This window comes from Stomoxys calcitrans, chromosome 2 (genome assembly GCF_963082655.1).
Source record: "Stomoxys calcitrans chromosome 2, idStoCalc2.1, whole genome shotgun sequence".
Taxonomy (NCBI): Eukaryota; Metazoa; Arthropoda; class Insecta; order Diptera; family Muscidae; genus Stomoxys; species Stomoxys calcitrans.
Window position 1 is genome coordinate 28,158,899 of NC_081553.1, and position 17,297 is coordinate 28,176,195.

Consider the following 17,297-nt stretch of genomic DNA (forward strand, 5'->3'; position numbering starts at 1 on the left):
ACGTTGAAAATGTTAGAAAACTTTTTGTTGTTGGCTTTTTGCTACAGTTCACAGACTATAAATTATAGTGAGCCAACTGTTTTGCTGGTATGTAGTCGTATCTGTGGCGTGACAGACAACAAGTTTGCCATATATAAATAAAATTAATGACAAATGTTTGGTGGTCTTTTACTGTCGGGTTTGGTAAGATGTTGGATGGCTTGATTACTGGGAAGGTTGCTTAGGTACATACAGCATTCTCACGCCAACCGATGATGATGACGAAAATAGTGTTTGAAATATTTTACTTCTCATGATTGTGGTGTTCTCATGATAACAAAACTATTTATTACAGATATAAAGTTGGAAATATAATTTTTTTTTCCCATAGGAAGAGTTTCTTTTGAAATTCTAGACTTTTGATGCTTGAAAGCTTAATGTGTTACAATAGCAGTTTCTTTATTCTTCAAAATCTCATTTTTTTTCTGCTTTGGTTTTGTTTCTCTTGCAGTGAGCCCCCCATATTGAAGGCACATAATAATACGGACATCATACTGCGTCTACCCATGGGCAAAAGGATTAAGGATATAAAATGGCTCTCTGTGTGGTGCAGACGTTTTACGGTATTTATTTTCATCATTCATATTTTTTTTTCTTTTTCTAGTTTATGTATGTGTGGGTGCATAGAAGGAGAAGAGAATGAAAGTATGTACTTTTGTATATTTTAAACTCTTCTTTTTATACCTTTATTGTGGTTATTGGTTTACTTTGTTGTACTTTTTGCTCTAATTTTATTTGAATTTATGAAAAACTACAAATATTTATCGGCTTAAGCGTACTTTAATATGAGATGCCTGCAACTATTGCAAGCATTTTGGTATCCTTTCACTTTTTTCAAGGCCAAATGTTTAAAACTACATATTTACATTTTTAACTGGAGACTTTTAATAGAGAAGGTAGAATAGAAGTTAGGAAAGAAATGTAGTTTTTCAGTTTTGGGCAATAGAGCATTGATGTTAGATTGGTCATAAAACCCAGTTTTCGATGCTTAAAACCCTGCATTGATTTTAGATTCGTCATAAAACCCAGTTTTCGATGCTTAAACCCCTGTTTTTGCTGTTTGAAAATTACATTTTTTGTCTGTTTAAGACATGGTTGTCGGTGTTATAAATTAATATTATCGGGTTTAAAAGCCGGTTTAATGGTAATTGAAAACATAATTTTCAGTTTTGGAAACCGAGTTTTTTGATTTGGAAATCGATTAGTTGTAAAAACCGGATTTTTGGTTTTGTATACCCGGTTTCTAATTTTGAAAAACCGGATTTTCGGTTTTGTAAAAACCGGGTTTTGGTTTTGTAAATATCCGATTTTTGTTTTTGTAAAAACCCAGTTTTTGGGTCTTATAAAAACCCATTTTTGCTGTTTGAAAATCGCATTGTGCAATTAAGACATGGTTCTCGGTGTTAGAGACTAGTATTCTCGGTTTTAAAACCAGGTTTCTTAGTGTTTGAAAACAGAATTTTTAGTTTTGTAAGCCGGATTTAATTATTTTTGGTTTTGTAAATTCCGGATTCTAATTTTTGAAAAACCAGATATTCCGTTTCGTAAAAAACGCATTTTCGATTTTCTAAAATCCGCATTTTTCATTTTGTAAATACTCGATTTTTGTTTTTGTAAAAACCCAGTTTATGGGATTTATAAAAACTCTGTTTTTGCTGTTTGAAAATCGCGTTATCTGTGTGATTAAGACGTTTTTCTCGGTGTTAGAGGCTAGTATTTTCGGTTTTAAAAACCGGTTTGTTGGTGTTTGAAAACAGAATTTTCAGTTTTGGAAACCGAATTTTTTGATTTGGAAATCGATTATTTGTAAAAACCGGATTTACAATTTTGTAAAAACCGGATTTTTAGTTTTGTAAATACCTGATTCTAATTTTTGAAAAACCATATATTCGGTTACATAAAAACCGAATTTTTGGTTTTGTAAAAACCGGATTTGTGGTTTTGTAAAAACCGGATTTGTGGTTTTGTAACTACCCGATTTTTGTTTTGTAAAAACCCAGTTTTTGGGATTTATAAAAACCCTGTTTTTGCTGTTTAAAAATCTCGTTTTCTGTGTGATTAAGACATTGTTCTCGGTGATACAGATTAGTATTTTCGGTTTTAAAAGCCGGTTTCTTATTGTTTGTAAACAGAATTTTCCGATTCTGTAAAACTCGGACTTTTAGTTTTGTTAATACCAGATTTTAATTTTTGAAAAACCGGATATTCCGTTTCGTAAAAACCGCATTTTCAGTTTTGTAAAAACCAGATTTTTGGTTTTGCAAATACCCGATTTTTGTTTTTTAAAAACCCAGTTTTTGGGATTTATAAAAACCCTCTTTTTGCTGTTTGAAAATCGCATTTTCTGAGTGATTAAGACATGGTTCTCGGTGTAAGAGACTAGTATTTTGGGTTTTAAAACACGGTTTCTTGATGTTTGAAAACAGAATTTATAGTTTCGGAAGCCGGATTTAATTATTTTTGGTTTTGTTAATACCGGATTCTAATTTTTGAAAAACCGGATATTCGGTTTCGGAAAAACGGCATTTTCGGTTTTGTAAAAACCGGATTTTTGCTTTTGTAAAAACCTAGTTTTTGTTATTTATAAAAACCCTGTTTTTGCTGTTTGCAAATCGCGTTTTCTGTGAGATTTAGACAGTGTTCTCGGTGTTAGAGGCTAGGATTTTCGGTTTTCAAAACCGGTTTCTTGGTATTTGAAAACAGAATTTTTAGTTTTGGAAGCCGAGTTTAATTTTTTTTGGTTTTGTTAATATCGGATTAAAATTTTTGAAAAACCGGATATTCGGTTTCGTATAAACCGCATTTTTAGTTTTGTAAAAACCAAATTTTTGGTTTTGTAATTACAAGATTTTTGGTTTTGTAAAAACCAGATTTTCGGTTTTAAAAAAACCCAGTTTTTTCAGTTTTATAAAAATCCGGTTTTTTGGTTAACTTCAATACTTTTTGCAAAAGTTTCAGTTTTCGAATTAAAACAAAGACGGCTACTTGCCAACTATAATCGGTTTCATAGATGTTCTTTTAGTTTTTTTTCTCCGAACCCCTTTTTGTCACGTACTGATTAAAAATGAAGTTTGCAGAGAAAATTTTATTAAAAATTGGGTTAATTTCTTTTCAGTTTTGAGAAAAATCTAATGAAATCTTGTGCATCTAAAACCCACATTCTTGTTTTGGACCAATTTTGGGGCTGGGGCAGAGTTTGGATCCAGAAACTTTATATCTAATGTTAATTTAACGACTGACTTAGTCTGCGACGATTTGGAGTCCAATTGGCAGTAGTCTTTTGGCTACGATGTATGACCGAAGGCTTTAATCTGTTACCGCGAGTTTGGTCTTGGGTCTTCAGTTCCAGCCTGACCATAGCGAGGGCTTATATGAGTGCAACGTAGTGGACTTGGTTTGACCCCAAATCACGAATAGAACTAAGCTCGTTGTGGAGTTGCTTTTTCAACCGGGTTCCCGTACCCATAGAATGGAATAAATTTTAGATAGTACCCCGTTCCTAACCAAAAAGGGATGACCAGGTTATTCCACATAGAGAGAATTGATAGACACATTATATTCACTTTTTGGGTTCCATTTGAAACTTGATTGGAGGCATCGGTAGAATATTGAAGGTGGTTTACCTTTCCTAGCACTTGACCGGGGGGTGTAAGGCGTTAATTATTTTTCTTAAACGTTCCATGTACTACCTCGTCCACTCATGCATCGGTATCGGTCTTTGTTTCGAAACAGCTGTCATATAAACCATTCTCGGATCAAGAAGAATTCAGAGGAAGAGCCTCTAGAGAAATTTTGCATGAGGTATTTTGTTCTGATTTCTAACCACTGTGCGAAGTATGATCCAAATCCGTACATAACCTGACATAGCTGTCTTATAAACCGATTTTCAGATTTGACTTCTTGAGCGCAATTACTATCCGATTGGGTTGAAATTTAGAACATAGTGTTTTATAACTTGCAATGACTGCGTCATGTATGGTCCAAATCGATCTATAACGAGATATAGCTGTTATATAACTAACGCTGAAATATTTCTGATGTTCTCGCTGGGATTCTAACCCAAGCGTTCAGCGTCATAGGCGGACATGGTTAATTCTCTGCGCTATAGTGGAATCAGTTCAGAAACGACGCCAGCGTAAAGTCCTTAAAATCGATATGCCTTTCAAGGTGAAGTACCACTTGATGCGATGTGGCCAACGATAAACTGCCCCAGGGAGACACTGTCCAATCTCCATTTGACCTTTTTGGTTGTTGTTGAAGCCACATTTTCTATGTGGAGGTGGCGATTTTAGGTATCACAGGTACACACTATTTAAGCAAGAGCCTGTGCCACCCGATTTCTCACTGAGACTCTCAACTGGATACCGCTGATTATTCGCGACTGAAGTTGCAGCTACTCCGCATACGAAACATTCCAATATCCGCAACCTGTGGACGCTCGGTCGCTCTTAACTGGGATTTTGGTAATGAAAATGAAAACCACACAAATCGGAGCTCAGAGGTGCTCATAGTCATCCCGTGCTGGGTCTCAATAAGTTTCCCATGTATGCCATGGCGATGGATAGCCATAAACTTCTGCTATCTGGACGTCTACTTTATATTAGAAACCTCCTCTATTAATCTTATAAAATCCTCTCATTCTCATTGTAAACTCTCACCTTTTCCCCATAAAGGGTGATTTTTTAGCTATTATCTTTTTGGCAACATTGGTTTAAACAGCACACGCACGTTTCGTGTTTTGTTTCACTGTCAAACATCTTCAATTTGGTCTATAATTTAACCATTTAACCATCTAACAAACGAACAACACTTTCAGATTATAGAATTTTATTATCAAAATGCGTGCTTTGTTAAGTAAATTCATAGCGCGCTTTTTCCATTGATCACCGAAATTCATTTTTGGCTCAATGGGTACGTAAATAAGCAGAATTGTCGATTTTGGAGTGAAGATCAGCCAGAAGCATTGAAAAAGCCACCAATTCATCCACACAGTTTGGTGTGGTTTATGGACTGGTGGCATCATTGGACCGTACTTCTTTATTTGTAGCGCTGTCGGGGTCAACATTTGCATGAAATAATCTTCAAATATTTAATTATATGGACCTTACTATCGATTTAAATAAAGATATCATGTATTTTTCTGAATTTCATGTTGGTTTTTTTTCTATACCTATATCTTTTAAAAATCACCATTTAAATATCCCAAAAGAGGAGCTACATCTACCCCTGGTTCCATTAAATGCCATTCTAGCATCTTTTCTAAGTAAATCCTTTTATTCCTGTTCTTTGTCCTAAATGGATAGGCTGATGTCATCCGTTCCTCCAAGTCGTTTACCATGTAGGCAATATCATCCACACTACATATCTCAAATGAAATATCATGAATAGACTTAGCAATTGATTCCTTAAAATCCATCCACCGTGTTCTCCTGGGGTTTCTGAAATTCCACTCTCTTTATTTTAAATATATGAGCCGAAAAGCTTACTTCTGTCGGTACAGCCCAACAGGAGATTACAAATCCTGCATATAACCTATAGTGATATCTTGGACCTCACTTCTATGGGAAATTTCAAACGTGGCCTCCGCCCATTTATTATATAGACATAAACCATTCTGCAAAATGAATTCTATGACACCTACCCCCTAAGGTTCAAGTCCGTACTCACACAAAATAAATTCTAGAATACCCTGACCCTTAGGTCCATGTCGGTACTCCCTCAAAGCGTATGAAAAAATCAGTACCTTACCCCCACAAGGGGGTAGGGACCATGATTGGCTCCTTCTTCTTAGTCATAATACGGACCCTTCATCTTGAAATTGTCTTTCTTAAAAATTAGATAGTAATTAGTGTCCTTCAGCCCTTCTGCCTTAAAAATGAGATAATAATAAGTGTCCTTCCATAGATCCATGGTTCTACGTCTATTTCGTTTCTATACAAATAGAGGATAGAGGTTAATAGTAGCCACTACACAATAGTAGAGATTAATCTGACTACTTACAGTCCTACCTAAATCCTAGAAATCCGAAATGGGCTTTGGGATGGAGCTTGTCAGTCCAACGCTTATACAGTAGCTCTAGCTTATTAACAGTTTCTTTGGTGACTGCCGGTATCACACTCATGCCGGCTACTGGTGGAGGATCCTACCTAAATCTTTTTGAGACACGGATGCCGAAAAGCCTAACATGTGAATGTTTAAAATTTAAACGATATCGGATTATAAATATGCCTTTTATGAGGCCAAGACTTTATATCAAATGATGGGTCTATATGGCAGCTATATCCAAATCAGAACCGATCGCGCCAAATTTCAGAAAGTTGTCGATGTGTCTAACGAAACTCACTGTCCCAAATTTCGGCGAAATCGGACAGTAAATGCGCCTTTTATGGGCCCTTGACTTGTCTTTGAAGCTTCTCTTCCAAAATAAGGCTTAACTTAGCATCACCCAGTACGCTCATGCTAGCTACCTAACTTCTAAGCCACTCCTGGGTATACCCTGTTTTGCAAGCCATTATTTTATATCTTTACTGAATTAAACCCAACCGCCAACATTGATTGACATTCAATATCGCCTACTTCACCCTTTTGCAATACCTACCAAATAAATAAAAGCCAAAATTACAAAATCTCAATTTAAATTTTAAACCTTCAGTTAAATGATTTCTTAATAATCACAAAATTATTCACCCACGATTTACCAGCAATGAGAATAAGAACTCAGTAGCACAATAATGCATGTTGGGAGGGGCCCTGGCAAATGGCTGGGGGGATATTTCTACTGCATAAGGAATTGGGTAAATATTTTAAAGATGGCGTCGACGAACTCATGCTCCCCTTTCCCCCCTTCCTATTACAGCCAAAGTTCAAAGCAGCACCAGCGTCATTTCTTGTACGTAGTAATAATAAAATTTACGGCAGACATTTTTGATTAATACAAGTGCTACTCACAGCCCAAGCACTTTAGGATGTGAACGAAAAGAGTGCGCTCACAAGGCCCCAAAATAGGCACAAACATACACACACACACACACACATTTATATGGTAACATAAGAAAATAGCAACGCAATCAAATGTGGAGAAATGAACTCGGCAATAGCACGAGTGAGTGGCTATGTGTGTTTGCCTGTGTGTGGGAGAGAGTAAATGTGGGAGTATAAATTTTTGAATACATAATAAAACAAAACCAAAATACTACGAATGCAACACACATATCCACTTGTTTAACTAAGAAGAAGAACATCCTGCATGGCATATGACAGAAATGCTGAAGGCGGTGGAGGGGCCAGATATGTGATGTTGTGTGGGCTTGTGTTTGGGTGTAAAACTGGCACAGCCAGACAATAGCCTTTGCCATTTTGTTATTGTTGTTATAATTCCTTGACAAACACGCAACAAATCCCTAAAAGACCCCCAATTAAAGAAATTCACCACACAGCCAAAGAGCCAGCAAAGTAAAAGAGAGCAACAGCAAGAGTGTGATGTGAAATGAGTAAGATGAGTAAATGAAAGCTTTACTCTTAAAATGCCAAAGTGAGGCATACAACCAACAAGAAGAACCAACCAACTCCTTTTAAATCCCCCTTAACCACCTTAGCCCACATTACTCTTGCAACCAACAACCGCAACCCCCAACTCCTTAAAATTTAGAAAATATATGGCATAAATGCGCGCGCAATTTCTAAAGGGGGGTTTCCTCCTCCACTCTTTTGGAATCCATTCAAGTTTATTTCGTCCATTTCGAAACAACACACACACATGCTTTCACACATAAACATAAACAAAATTTTATGTATTTTGGATTTATATATGTATAAGCATCAGTATTTTGTATATAAACGTAATTAATGTTCTATATACTATATAATAAAGATAAACTGAATGTGTCCTTTCAGTGAGTGTGTGGGTATGTGTGCGTGTTGAATATGAATACGAGTATTAACTGGAAAAAATAATACACTTCTGGTTTTGTGCATACCACCAGCAGTAGTACAAACGACATACAATTTAAATGATATAAATTTAGTAATGTATAAACATGCGTATATATATAGAAGAGTATCTGTATATTTGTAAGAGTGTTTTTCTTTTTTCATTTATTTAATCATTATAAATATTTTATAATTTTTATTTGCCAACTCCCTAATTTAAAGTTACAAAAAAAATCTTTGCATATTTCTGTTGCATTTTCACTATTTTTATAATCTCCACCATAGGATGAGGGTATACTAATTTCGTCATTCTGTTTGTAACTCCTCGAAATATTCCTCTGAGACCCCATTAAGTATATGTATTCTTGATCGTCATGTCATTCTAAGTGGATCTAGGCATGTCCGTCCGTCTGTCTATCGAAAGCATGCTAACTTTCGAAGAAGTAAAGCTAGCCGCTTGAAATTTTGCAAGAATACTTCTTATTAGTGTAGGTCGGTTTGGATTGTAATCTTGCCATATAGGTCCGTGTTTTGATATAGCTGTCAGCCGTTTCTGAATCTTGACTTCTTCAGTCACTAGAGGGCGCAATTCTTATCCGATTTGGCTGAAATATTGCGTGAGGTGTTTTGTTATGATTTCCAACTACTGTCTTAAGTGTGGTAGAAATCGGTTCATAACCTTATAGAGCTGTTATATAAACCGATCTGGGGTCTTGACTTCTTCAGCCTCTAGAGGGCGCAGTTCCTATCCGATTTGGCTGAAATTTTACATGAGTTGTTTTGTTATGACTTCCACCATATAAACCGATCTTGAATCTTGACTTCTTGAGCCACTACAGAACGCAATTCTTATCCGATTTAACTAAAATTTACCATGGCGTGTTTTGATATGACTTTCAACAACTGTGCCAAGTATTGTTTAAATCGGTCCATAACCTGATGTAGCTGCCATATATAACGAACTGGGATCTTGACTTCTTCAGCCTCTAGAGGGCGCAATTATTATCCGATTTCGCTGAAATTTTGTACAACGGCTTCTCCCATGACTTGCAGCACCCCTGTGAAATATGGTCTGAATTGGTCCATAGCCTGATACAGCTTCCATATAAACCGATATCCCGAGTTTACTTCTTGAGCCCCTAAGGGGCACAATTCTTATTCGAATTGGCGGAAATTTTACATAATGACTTCTATTATGGTCTTCAACATCCAATTCAATTATACTCCGAATCGGACCATAACTTGATATATATCAAGTAGCATAGCAATTATTTTCTTTTATTCTTTATTTGCCTCAAAAGAGATACCGGGAAAGAACTCGACAAATGCGATCCATGGTGGAGGGTATATAAAATTCGGCCCGGCCGATCTTAGCACGCTTTTACTTGTTTTGTATATCCTCTATCATAGAGGGGATCGGGATGAGGGATAATAATTAAGTTCTTTGGTTTTTAAAACCTTGAAAATTTTACATTCCAAATCGATGAGGATGTCCTTCCTTCTTTTAGGGATTGTTAATGGGTTAACTTGGTTCATGTTTTGACTTAGCACCCTTTGCGTCTATATGTGAAAGAGATGCGTAATTCACTGACTGATCACTGCCCAGCCCAAACGGCTAAAGCTAGAATTATGAAATTTTGCACGAATATTGGCCTTAGGTCGAAGGCGAGAGATAAGGCTGGGTTTGGTAATATTCGAACGTTAAGGCACTAAATAGTAGCAAATAATACGAAGCTGGGTACCACTTGCCCAGGGCGAACGGGTAGGGCTAGGAGAATATTCTTGGGCTCAAATCAAAAAAAAAGGTTTTGAAGAAAATTTGTTTGGAAAATCGTACCAAAAGTGGGAGAAATAGTACGTTTAGTGCCGAAACTGGTACGTTTTGGAATTTTTTTACAGATTGAACTAGAGCTCTGAATTTTGGAACATAGGTACACTTTGGCGACCTTAATGCAATTACTATATGAGCTTTTGGTAATTTTCATATTTAGGTACCAAATAAAGTACCAAAAATGTTCGAATAGAGGTAGAATTTTCTAATTCAACTTAAAAGACATCTGGGGCGAAAAGATGAGAATGAAAAGAGAAATGGAAAATAGTACTGGTAATGGGAGAAAACGTTCGTTTAGTACCGCAATTGGTACTATTTGGTACTTTTTTTCAATCAACACGCAGGGGATTGCCCTATATATGCAGTGCATTGCGTTGGAGAGGATAGTTAAAGATAGGAGGGGGAAAAGGGAGTAGTGTTTATTGACATTTGCTTTGAATTTCCGGATGTTGTAAGTAACGGGAAAGCCATTTGCCGAAAATCGATTCCACATACGAACCGTTCTTTCGGTAGTGCTTGGTCCGATTAGCTGGCCAATCGATTACAAATCGGTGCCCGCTTCTAGAAAATCTTGTATTTTTGACAAACAACTTTATGTCAGGAATCAGAAGAACGATTTTCGAAGAACATACACCGTGGAAGAATCGATAGAACAACACCACACAACGCACATTTCGACGATGTTCAAGGGAAACAATAGAGTTGGATACTCTACCATCTCCAATCAACACCAACGTCTGCCTCTGGACACGGTCATTCAGCTCCAAAGATGATTTTGGAGCTCCGGCCTATATATGCGAGTTATATTCCATCTTCGGCCTAATGTGCATAGTGTAGATATTAAGAAGATCAGCGGGAGTGAAATATTTCTTACATCTCTCAAGAAAGCCCAAGCTCTTGAATATTTCCTTCCACACTTCGAATACATGTTTTGACAAACGGGCATCACATTGAATCATCTTATCCAGAACATCAAGAGCCTCTAACTGCTTAATATCCCGTCGATAGATATTGACGATTGTAAAGTGTCACTAATCGTTTGTGGGATAATAAACAGCACTGCGTCTAGCGTGCATTAAAATCTACTCGTTCATTCGACCGCACTCAGAAATGTCAAGCAAACCCTCATAAAGTGTTACGTCCGCATTATGTCTTCAAATTCTCGAAGACTCGTCCTATGGTCAAATGAAAATGAATGACAGAGGTTGCTGTCATCCGCGAACGAGTAGATCGGATTCAAAGTGAGACCCAGTAGAACGTCGATGAAAATAAGAAAAAGAGAGGGAGAAAGGACAGGGCCTTGTAGGACTAAATGATCACACTTTCACAAATCTCATTTCCTACATTTCGGTACCAAAATTGGTACCATTTCGATCTTTCTTACCAGATGGGGATAGGGGTCTGAAATTTGGCATGTAGGTGCGATTAGAAAATAATTGATGGATGTATAAATGATATGTTCACAATTCGTACACTACTAGAAGATTTTTAGATATTTGTACAGTTAGGTACCAAAAGGTACATAATGTTAATTTCTCTATGGATTGAAAATTTTGATACAGGTACACCTTGATAGTATATATCGGGCGACTAGAAGATTTTTTTGCAATTCGTCCATTTTGGTACTACAATAAAACGTACAAATTAGTACTTTCTTTACGGATTGAGCTAGAGCTCTGAAATTTGGCATATAGTTACACCTTGACAATAAATATTGAGTGACTAGGAATTATTTTTAAAATTCGTATACTATTGTACTAAAAAGTACAAAATAGTTCAATTTGTACGAATTAAGCTAAAGCTCTTGATATTGGGATACGGTAACACCTTGACTATGTACATTAGTCGACTACAAGAATTGTTTGATATTCGTGGATTTAGGTATGCAAAATTTATATATGTAGTTTTCATACCTTGGTATTTGAAATTTGTAGACAATTTGCAGTCGTCTCAAATACCAACCAAAGGGGTAGCGAAGCAGACCGGGGGTATGCTAGGCGCTTATACTTCCAATGACATTATGTATCTAAAATTACTGGGTTACAAAGAATCTTAAGCTAAATATTTAATAAAATGGAGATAATCACCTCTATTTTAGGTTACCTCGCTATGACAACTTTTTGATATTCCATCAATGTGTCATAGGGGACAACTTCATCTTTCAGAATCAACTTGTTATTAATTGTAACTTTCTTTATTTCTACAACTTAAATGAATCCTTTGATATTTTTTTGTTAATTTTAGGTTAACTTTGGTGATGTCTTTATATCACCTGGATTGGATGTGCCCAAGCCACGTGTTTTGCCCGAATTCAAACGTCTTGCACATGGTTTACGATCAAGCAATATCAGCGTCTTGGATGCCAAAACATTTTATATTCCCAATCTGCACTATGATGGTGCTGGACCAGATGCCTATTTTTGGGTGGGCAATGGTTCCGAGCCAAATATTATGGGTATAAAGGTAAGTTAAAGAAAAAATATTTTTATTATTATAATTTTTTTTTATAAAATTTTTCTTATAAAATTATATTAAAAAAGTTCATGATAAAATTTTTATAGAAAAAACTCGTTATGGAATTTTTAAAGAAAACAAAATCGTTTTGAAACTTTTATAAGGCGAAAATTTTATGGTGAAGTTTTTATAGAAAAAATTTCATGGTGAAATTTTTATAGAAATAATTTCATGGTGGAATTTTTATAGAAAAAATTTCATGGTGGAATTTTTATAGAAAAAATTTCATGTTGAAAATTTTATAGAAAAAATTTCATGGTGAAATTTTTATAGAAAAAATTTCATGGTGAAATTTTTATAGAAAAAATTTCATGGTGAAATTTTTATAGAAAAAATTTCATGGTAAAATTTTTATAGAAAAAATTTCATGGTGAAATTTTTATAGAAAAAATTTCATGGTGAAATTTTTATTGAAAAAATTTCATGGTGAAATTTTTATTGAAAAAATTTCATGGTGAAATTTTTATTGAAAAAATTTCATGGTCAAATTTTTATAGTAAAAAATTTCATGGTCAAATTTTTATAGTAAAAAATTTCATGGTGAAATTTTTATAGTAAACAGTTCATGTTGAAATTTTTAAAGCAAAAATGTCATGGTGAAATTTTTATAGAAAAAATTTCATGGTGAAATTTTTATAAAAAAAATTTCAAGGTGATATTTTATAGAAAACTTTTCATGGATTGAATTTCATGGTGAAATTCTCACAGAAATAATTTTTATAAACAAATTTCATTATGAAATTTTTAGTGAAAAAATTTCACCATGATTATGATTATGAAAATTTTATATGGCAATTTTATTTTATTCTTAAAAAATGTCACTATGAAATTTTTATAGAGATTCCATTGCAGGATATTGTCCCGCTATAGACACGCTGATGAAAACTCATTACGAATCAGAAATGTTTTTTAGCATCATCACACAGTTTGCCTTACTTTTAATAGTTCTTCGATGTGTTATTCTTTGAATCGAAAGCATTCAACAAAATGGTCTATAGCCGGTCCATATCCTCCAATGGAATCTCAAAAAGATTTAAATAACAAACAAAAAGCTCAAATAGACAAAAATTTTATAGAAAAATATTTATCATGAAATTTAAATAGAAAAAATTTCATTGTGAAATATATATGGAAAAATGTCATTGTTAAATTTTTATAAAAATAATTTCATGGTGAAATTTTTTTAGAAAATATATTACATTGAAATTTTTATAGAGAAATGTCATGTTAAAATTTTTCTATAAAAATTTCATGGTGAAATGTTTATAGAAAAATTTCATGGTGAAATTTTTATATAAAGATTTCATGGTGAAGTTTTTATAAAAAAATTTCATGGTGAAATTTTTATAGAAAAATTTCAGAGAGAAAAAATGTTAGGGTGAAATATTTGTAGAAAAAAGATGATCTTTTTTTAAATTTGAAATTTTTGTAGAAAAATGTCATGGTAAAATTTTAACAGAAAAAATTTCATGGTGAAATTATTATAGATGAAATGTCACGGTGCAATTTTAGTAGAAAAAATATCAGGGTGAAATTTAAAAAAAAAGATTCACGGTGAAGTTTTTATACAAAAAAATTCATGGTGATATTTTTATAAAGGAAATTTCATCGTGAAATTTTTATAGTTAAATTTCATGGCGAAATTTTAATAAAAAAAATTTAATCGTGATATTTTTACAAAGAAAATGTCATAGTGAAATTTTTATAGATAAAATTTCATGGTGAAATTTTTATGGCAAAAATTTCTTGGTGAAATTTTTATGGAGAAAATTTTATGGTGAAATTTTTTTTGCTACAATTTTTATGATAAAAATTTCATGGTCAATTTTTTATAGTAAAAATTTCGTGGTGAAATTTTTATAATAAAAATTTCATGGTGAATTTTTTATAGAAAATTTTATTGAAAAAATCCCATAGAGACATTTTAATAGAAAAAAACTTTAGTAGAAAAAAATCAAGAACAAATAAATTGAGCGCAAAACATTTCATGGTAAAATTTTTGTTGAAAAAATTTCATGCTGAAATCTTTATAGAAATAATTTCATGGTCAATACAATTGTGCACAGGAAAAATTTCATGGTGACATTTTTATAGAAAAAATTTTATGGTGACATTTTTATAGAAAAAACAATTATTACAGAAAAACAAAAAATTTTATTGTGTAATTTTTCTTAGAAAATCTTCGCTGGAAAATATTTATCCCAAAAGTTTGCAAATTTTTAATTCTTTTTTTTTTAATTTCTTTTTCAGGTCCCCAACGAAATTGGCTCATTGGAACCCCTGCGTGGCTATCAAGGTGAAGATATAGAAATTCAATTGCCCGGCAAACTGACAGTCTACGATATCGATTGGCTAGCCGTGTGGTGTGTGGAATATCGTCACAATTTCGGCCATGTCTATATACCCAAAGATTTGGATGTACCACCGGCTTTGGGACAAACCAAAATAACAGTGAGTGAAATTTGTTTGAACAAAAAAAAGAACGAAAAGCGTAATAATTATATTTATGTTAGACAAAGCCCATTTAGTTGACCACCTCTCCCCCTACCCCAAAAATACATTTCCCAAAATTTAGTTGACATTATCAATATCCTACATGCCCAACATAACCTCCTCCCAAACATCCATATCCATATCCATGACCATTGCTGAGACATCGTCCTTGGACAAAATGTACAATTATTGATATTATGAACTTTGACCCGAGCAGCTCATTTGTAACATGAACTCGACCTCAATGAATCCAATCCATTTAACATAACATTCAACATTTTTGTGTATTATTATTCTCTATATTGTCTATCTTTTGTATTTAATCAAAAAAAAAAATGAAAAAAACAACCACATCGACCAACCACAACTCAATCGTGTCAAACACCTCAAACTCTCAAATCATTAGCCTCCATGGTGGTACTCTCCTGTAAGTAAAGACCAAATAGTGTGTATTTAGTTTAAAAACCAAACAACATAAAAGAAAAAACACTCTACTATCACATTTCTACATAGTCAAAGACTCCAAAGACTTTCCCTTCATTGCCTTCGTGGAAAATACTTCATTACTAAGCATCTTTTGGTTTGCATTTTTCTTCCCTTCTTTTAGACCACAACTTCGCCGAGACCTGTTATTGCCAATTGTCGAGAGGTGATACCAAATAAATTGCAGGTGAAATGGGAATTGCAAGGTGAATATCTGCAGGTGGAGTTGGTGGGCCGCATTACTGAGGACCAGTACATGGCCTTTGGTGTTTCGGGTGCCAATGGACGAGCCCAAATGTCGCAAGCCGATGTTGTGGTGGCCTTCTACGACTCAAATACCCGTGTCTTCAGGGCTGAGGATTATTTCATACGGGACTTAGCGCAATGTGATGGTACTAATGGTGTCTGTCCAGATGACAAGATTGGTGGACGCAATGATGTCATTGTGTGTAAGTGAAAATTAAATCTTTTGGTAAACATTTATTGTTGTTGGAGGAATAGTTGACCTTTTATTAGTTATGCATCGCTATTTGTCTGGCTCGAGGTCATATATTTCTTAAAAAACCGATTTTTTTTTATTTCTTCGATACGTCATCGATGTTCTTCCTCAGGCAGTATATTAGCTATGTTTTGTCCGAGACAATTGACTTGTTCACCACGGAGTTACTTTACAACTGTGGTGAACAAGTCAAGCGTGGTGAATAAATCAATTGTCTCGCGTAAAACATAGCTGCTTTACTCCCTGAGGAAGAACATCGATGATGTATCGAAATATTGGAGAAATAAATAATTAAAACCTCGAGCCATTCAAGCAGTGACGAGTAAACATTTTTTTCTAAAAAATTTTTACAATACATTTTTTGAATATGTTGAATATATGTGAAATTCTTTCTATTAAAATTTCATTATAAATTTTGGCTACGAATATAAAAATTTCACTATGAAATTTTTTCTATAAAAATCTGACAATGATTTTTTTAAATATTTTATGTTAAATATTTTCTATAAAATTTCACAATGAAAATTTTTTATAAAAATTTCACCATGAAATATTATTTATAAAAATTTCACCATGAAATTTTTTTATAAAATTTCACCATGAAGTTTTTTATAAAAAATTCACCATAATTTCATCTTGATATATTTTTTATGAAAATTCTATCAATTAAATATCTCCAAAAAAATTTCAGCATGAATTTTTTTCTGTAAAAATGTCGCCACGAAATTTTTGCTAACAAAATTTTATAAAATTTTTTGTATACAAATATCACCATGATTAATTAGCCTAGATTAAAATGTTTTTATTTCTTGCTTCCAAACACTACAAATGGAAAAGCAAAAAAAAAATCCTTTAAAGAGTCTCAGCAATTGTGGTGTGTTAAATTCATTGGGGCGGGTTGCATGGATTGCGATCCCAAAGTACAGCACGTTGGGATATATATGGCCGCAATATGATCAAATTGAAAGGTTATTCTATGACAAACAAAGTCTTTGGCTCTATGTGTGTTGTTGATGTAAAATGTCTTTTTGAAGAGATGTTGGCTGTTAGATATAAATTTTTTCTTACTGCGCTACAAGAAAAGGTTAAATAACAAGAACCAACGTTTCATTCGCAAGTCAAGCTTCTACCATTGCACTGCTCACTTATTAGTGAGTAGGTGGAAGCATGTAATCTTTTGAGGGCATCGCAAGCTGATGAGGCCCCTGGCAAAGGCCGAAATAGCGATCCTTGCAGTCCGCTTCAATAAATTTAACACACCCCAATTGCTGAGATCCTTTAAAAGTATTTAGTTGTTAAGCTTTTCTATTTGAAATAGATGCAAGAAATAAAACAAGTAAGGACGGGCTAAAGTCGGTCGAAGCCGACCTTTTGATACATTGTTGATGTAAAATGTCTTTTTGAAGAGATATTGGCTGTCAAATATACATTTTTTCTTACTGCGCTACAAGAAAAGGTTGAATTACAAGACCCAACGTTTCATTCGCAAGTCATGCTTCTACTATTGCA

The 17,297-nt window shown here is 34.1% G+C and overlaps 1 protein-coding gene across 1 annotated transcript in view; it reads left to right on the forward strand.

Annotated features, from left to right (window-relative positions):
- The window catches only part of LOC106080554 (protein Skeletor, isoforms B/C), a 136,716-nt gene that overhangs the window by 109,778 nt on the left and 9,641 nt on the right, over positions 1-17,297 (forward strand). The window contains exons 4-7 of the mRNA XM_013241969.2: positions 491-602; positions 12,044-12,262; positions 14,564-14,764; positions 15,414-15,738. Coding sequence (XP_013097423.2) covers positions 491-602; positions 12,044-12,262; positions 14,564-14,764; positions 15,414-15,738 — 857 coding nt within the window. The remainder of the gene's footprint in view (positions 1-490; positions 603-12,043; positions 12,263-14,563; positions 14,765-15,413; positions 15,739-17,297) is intronic.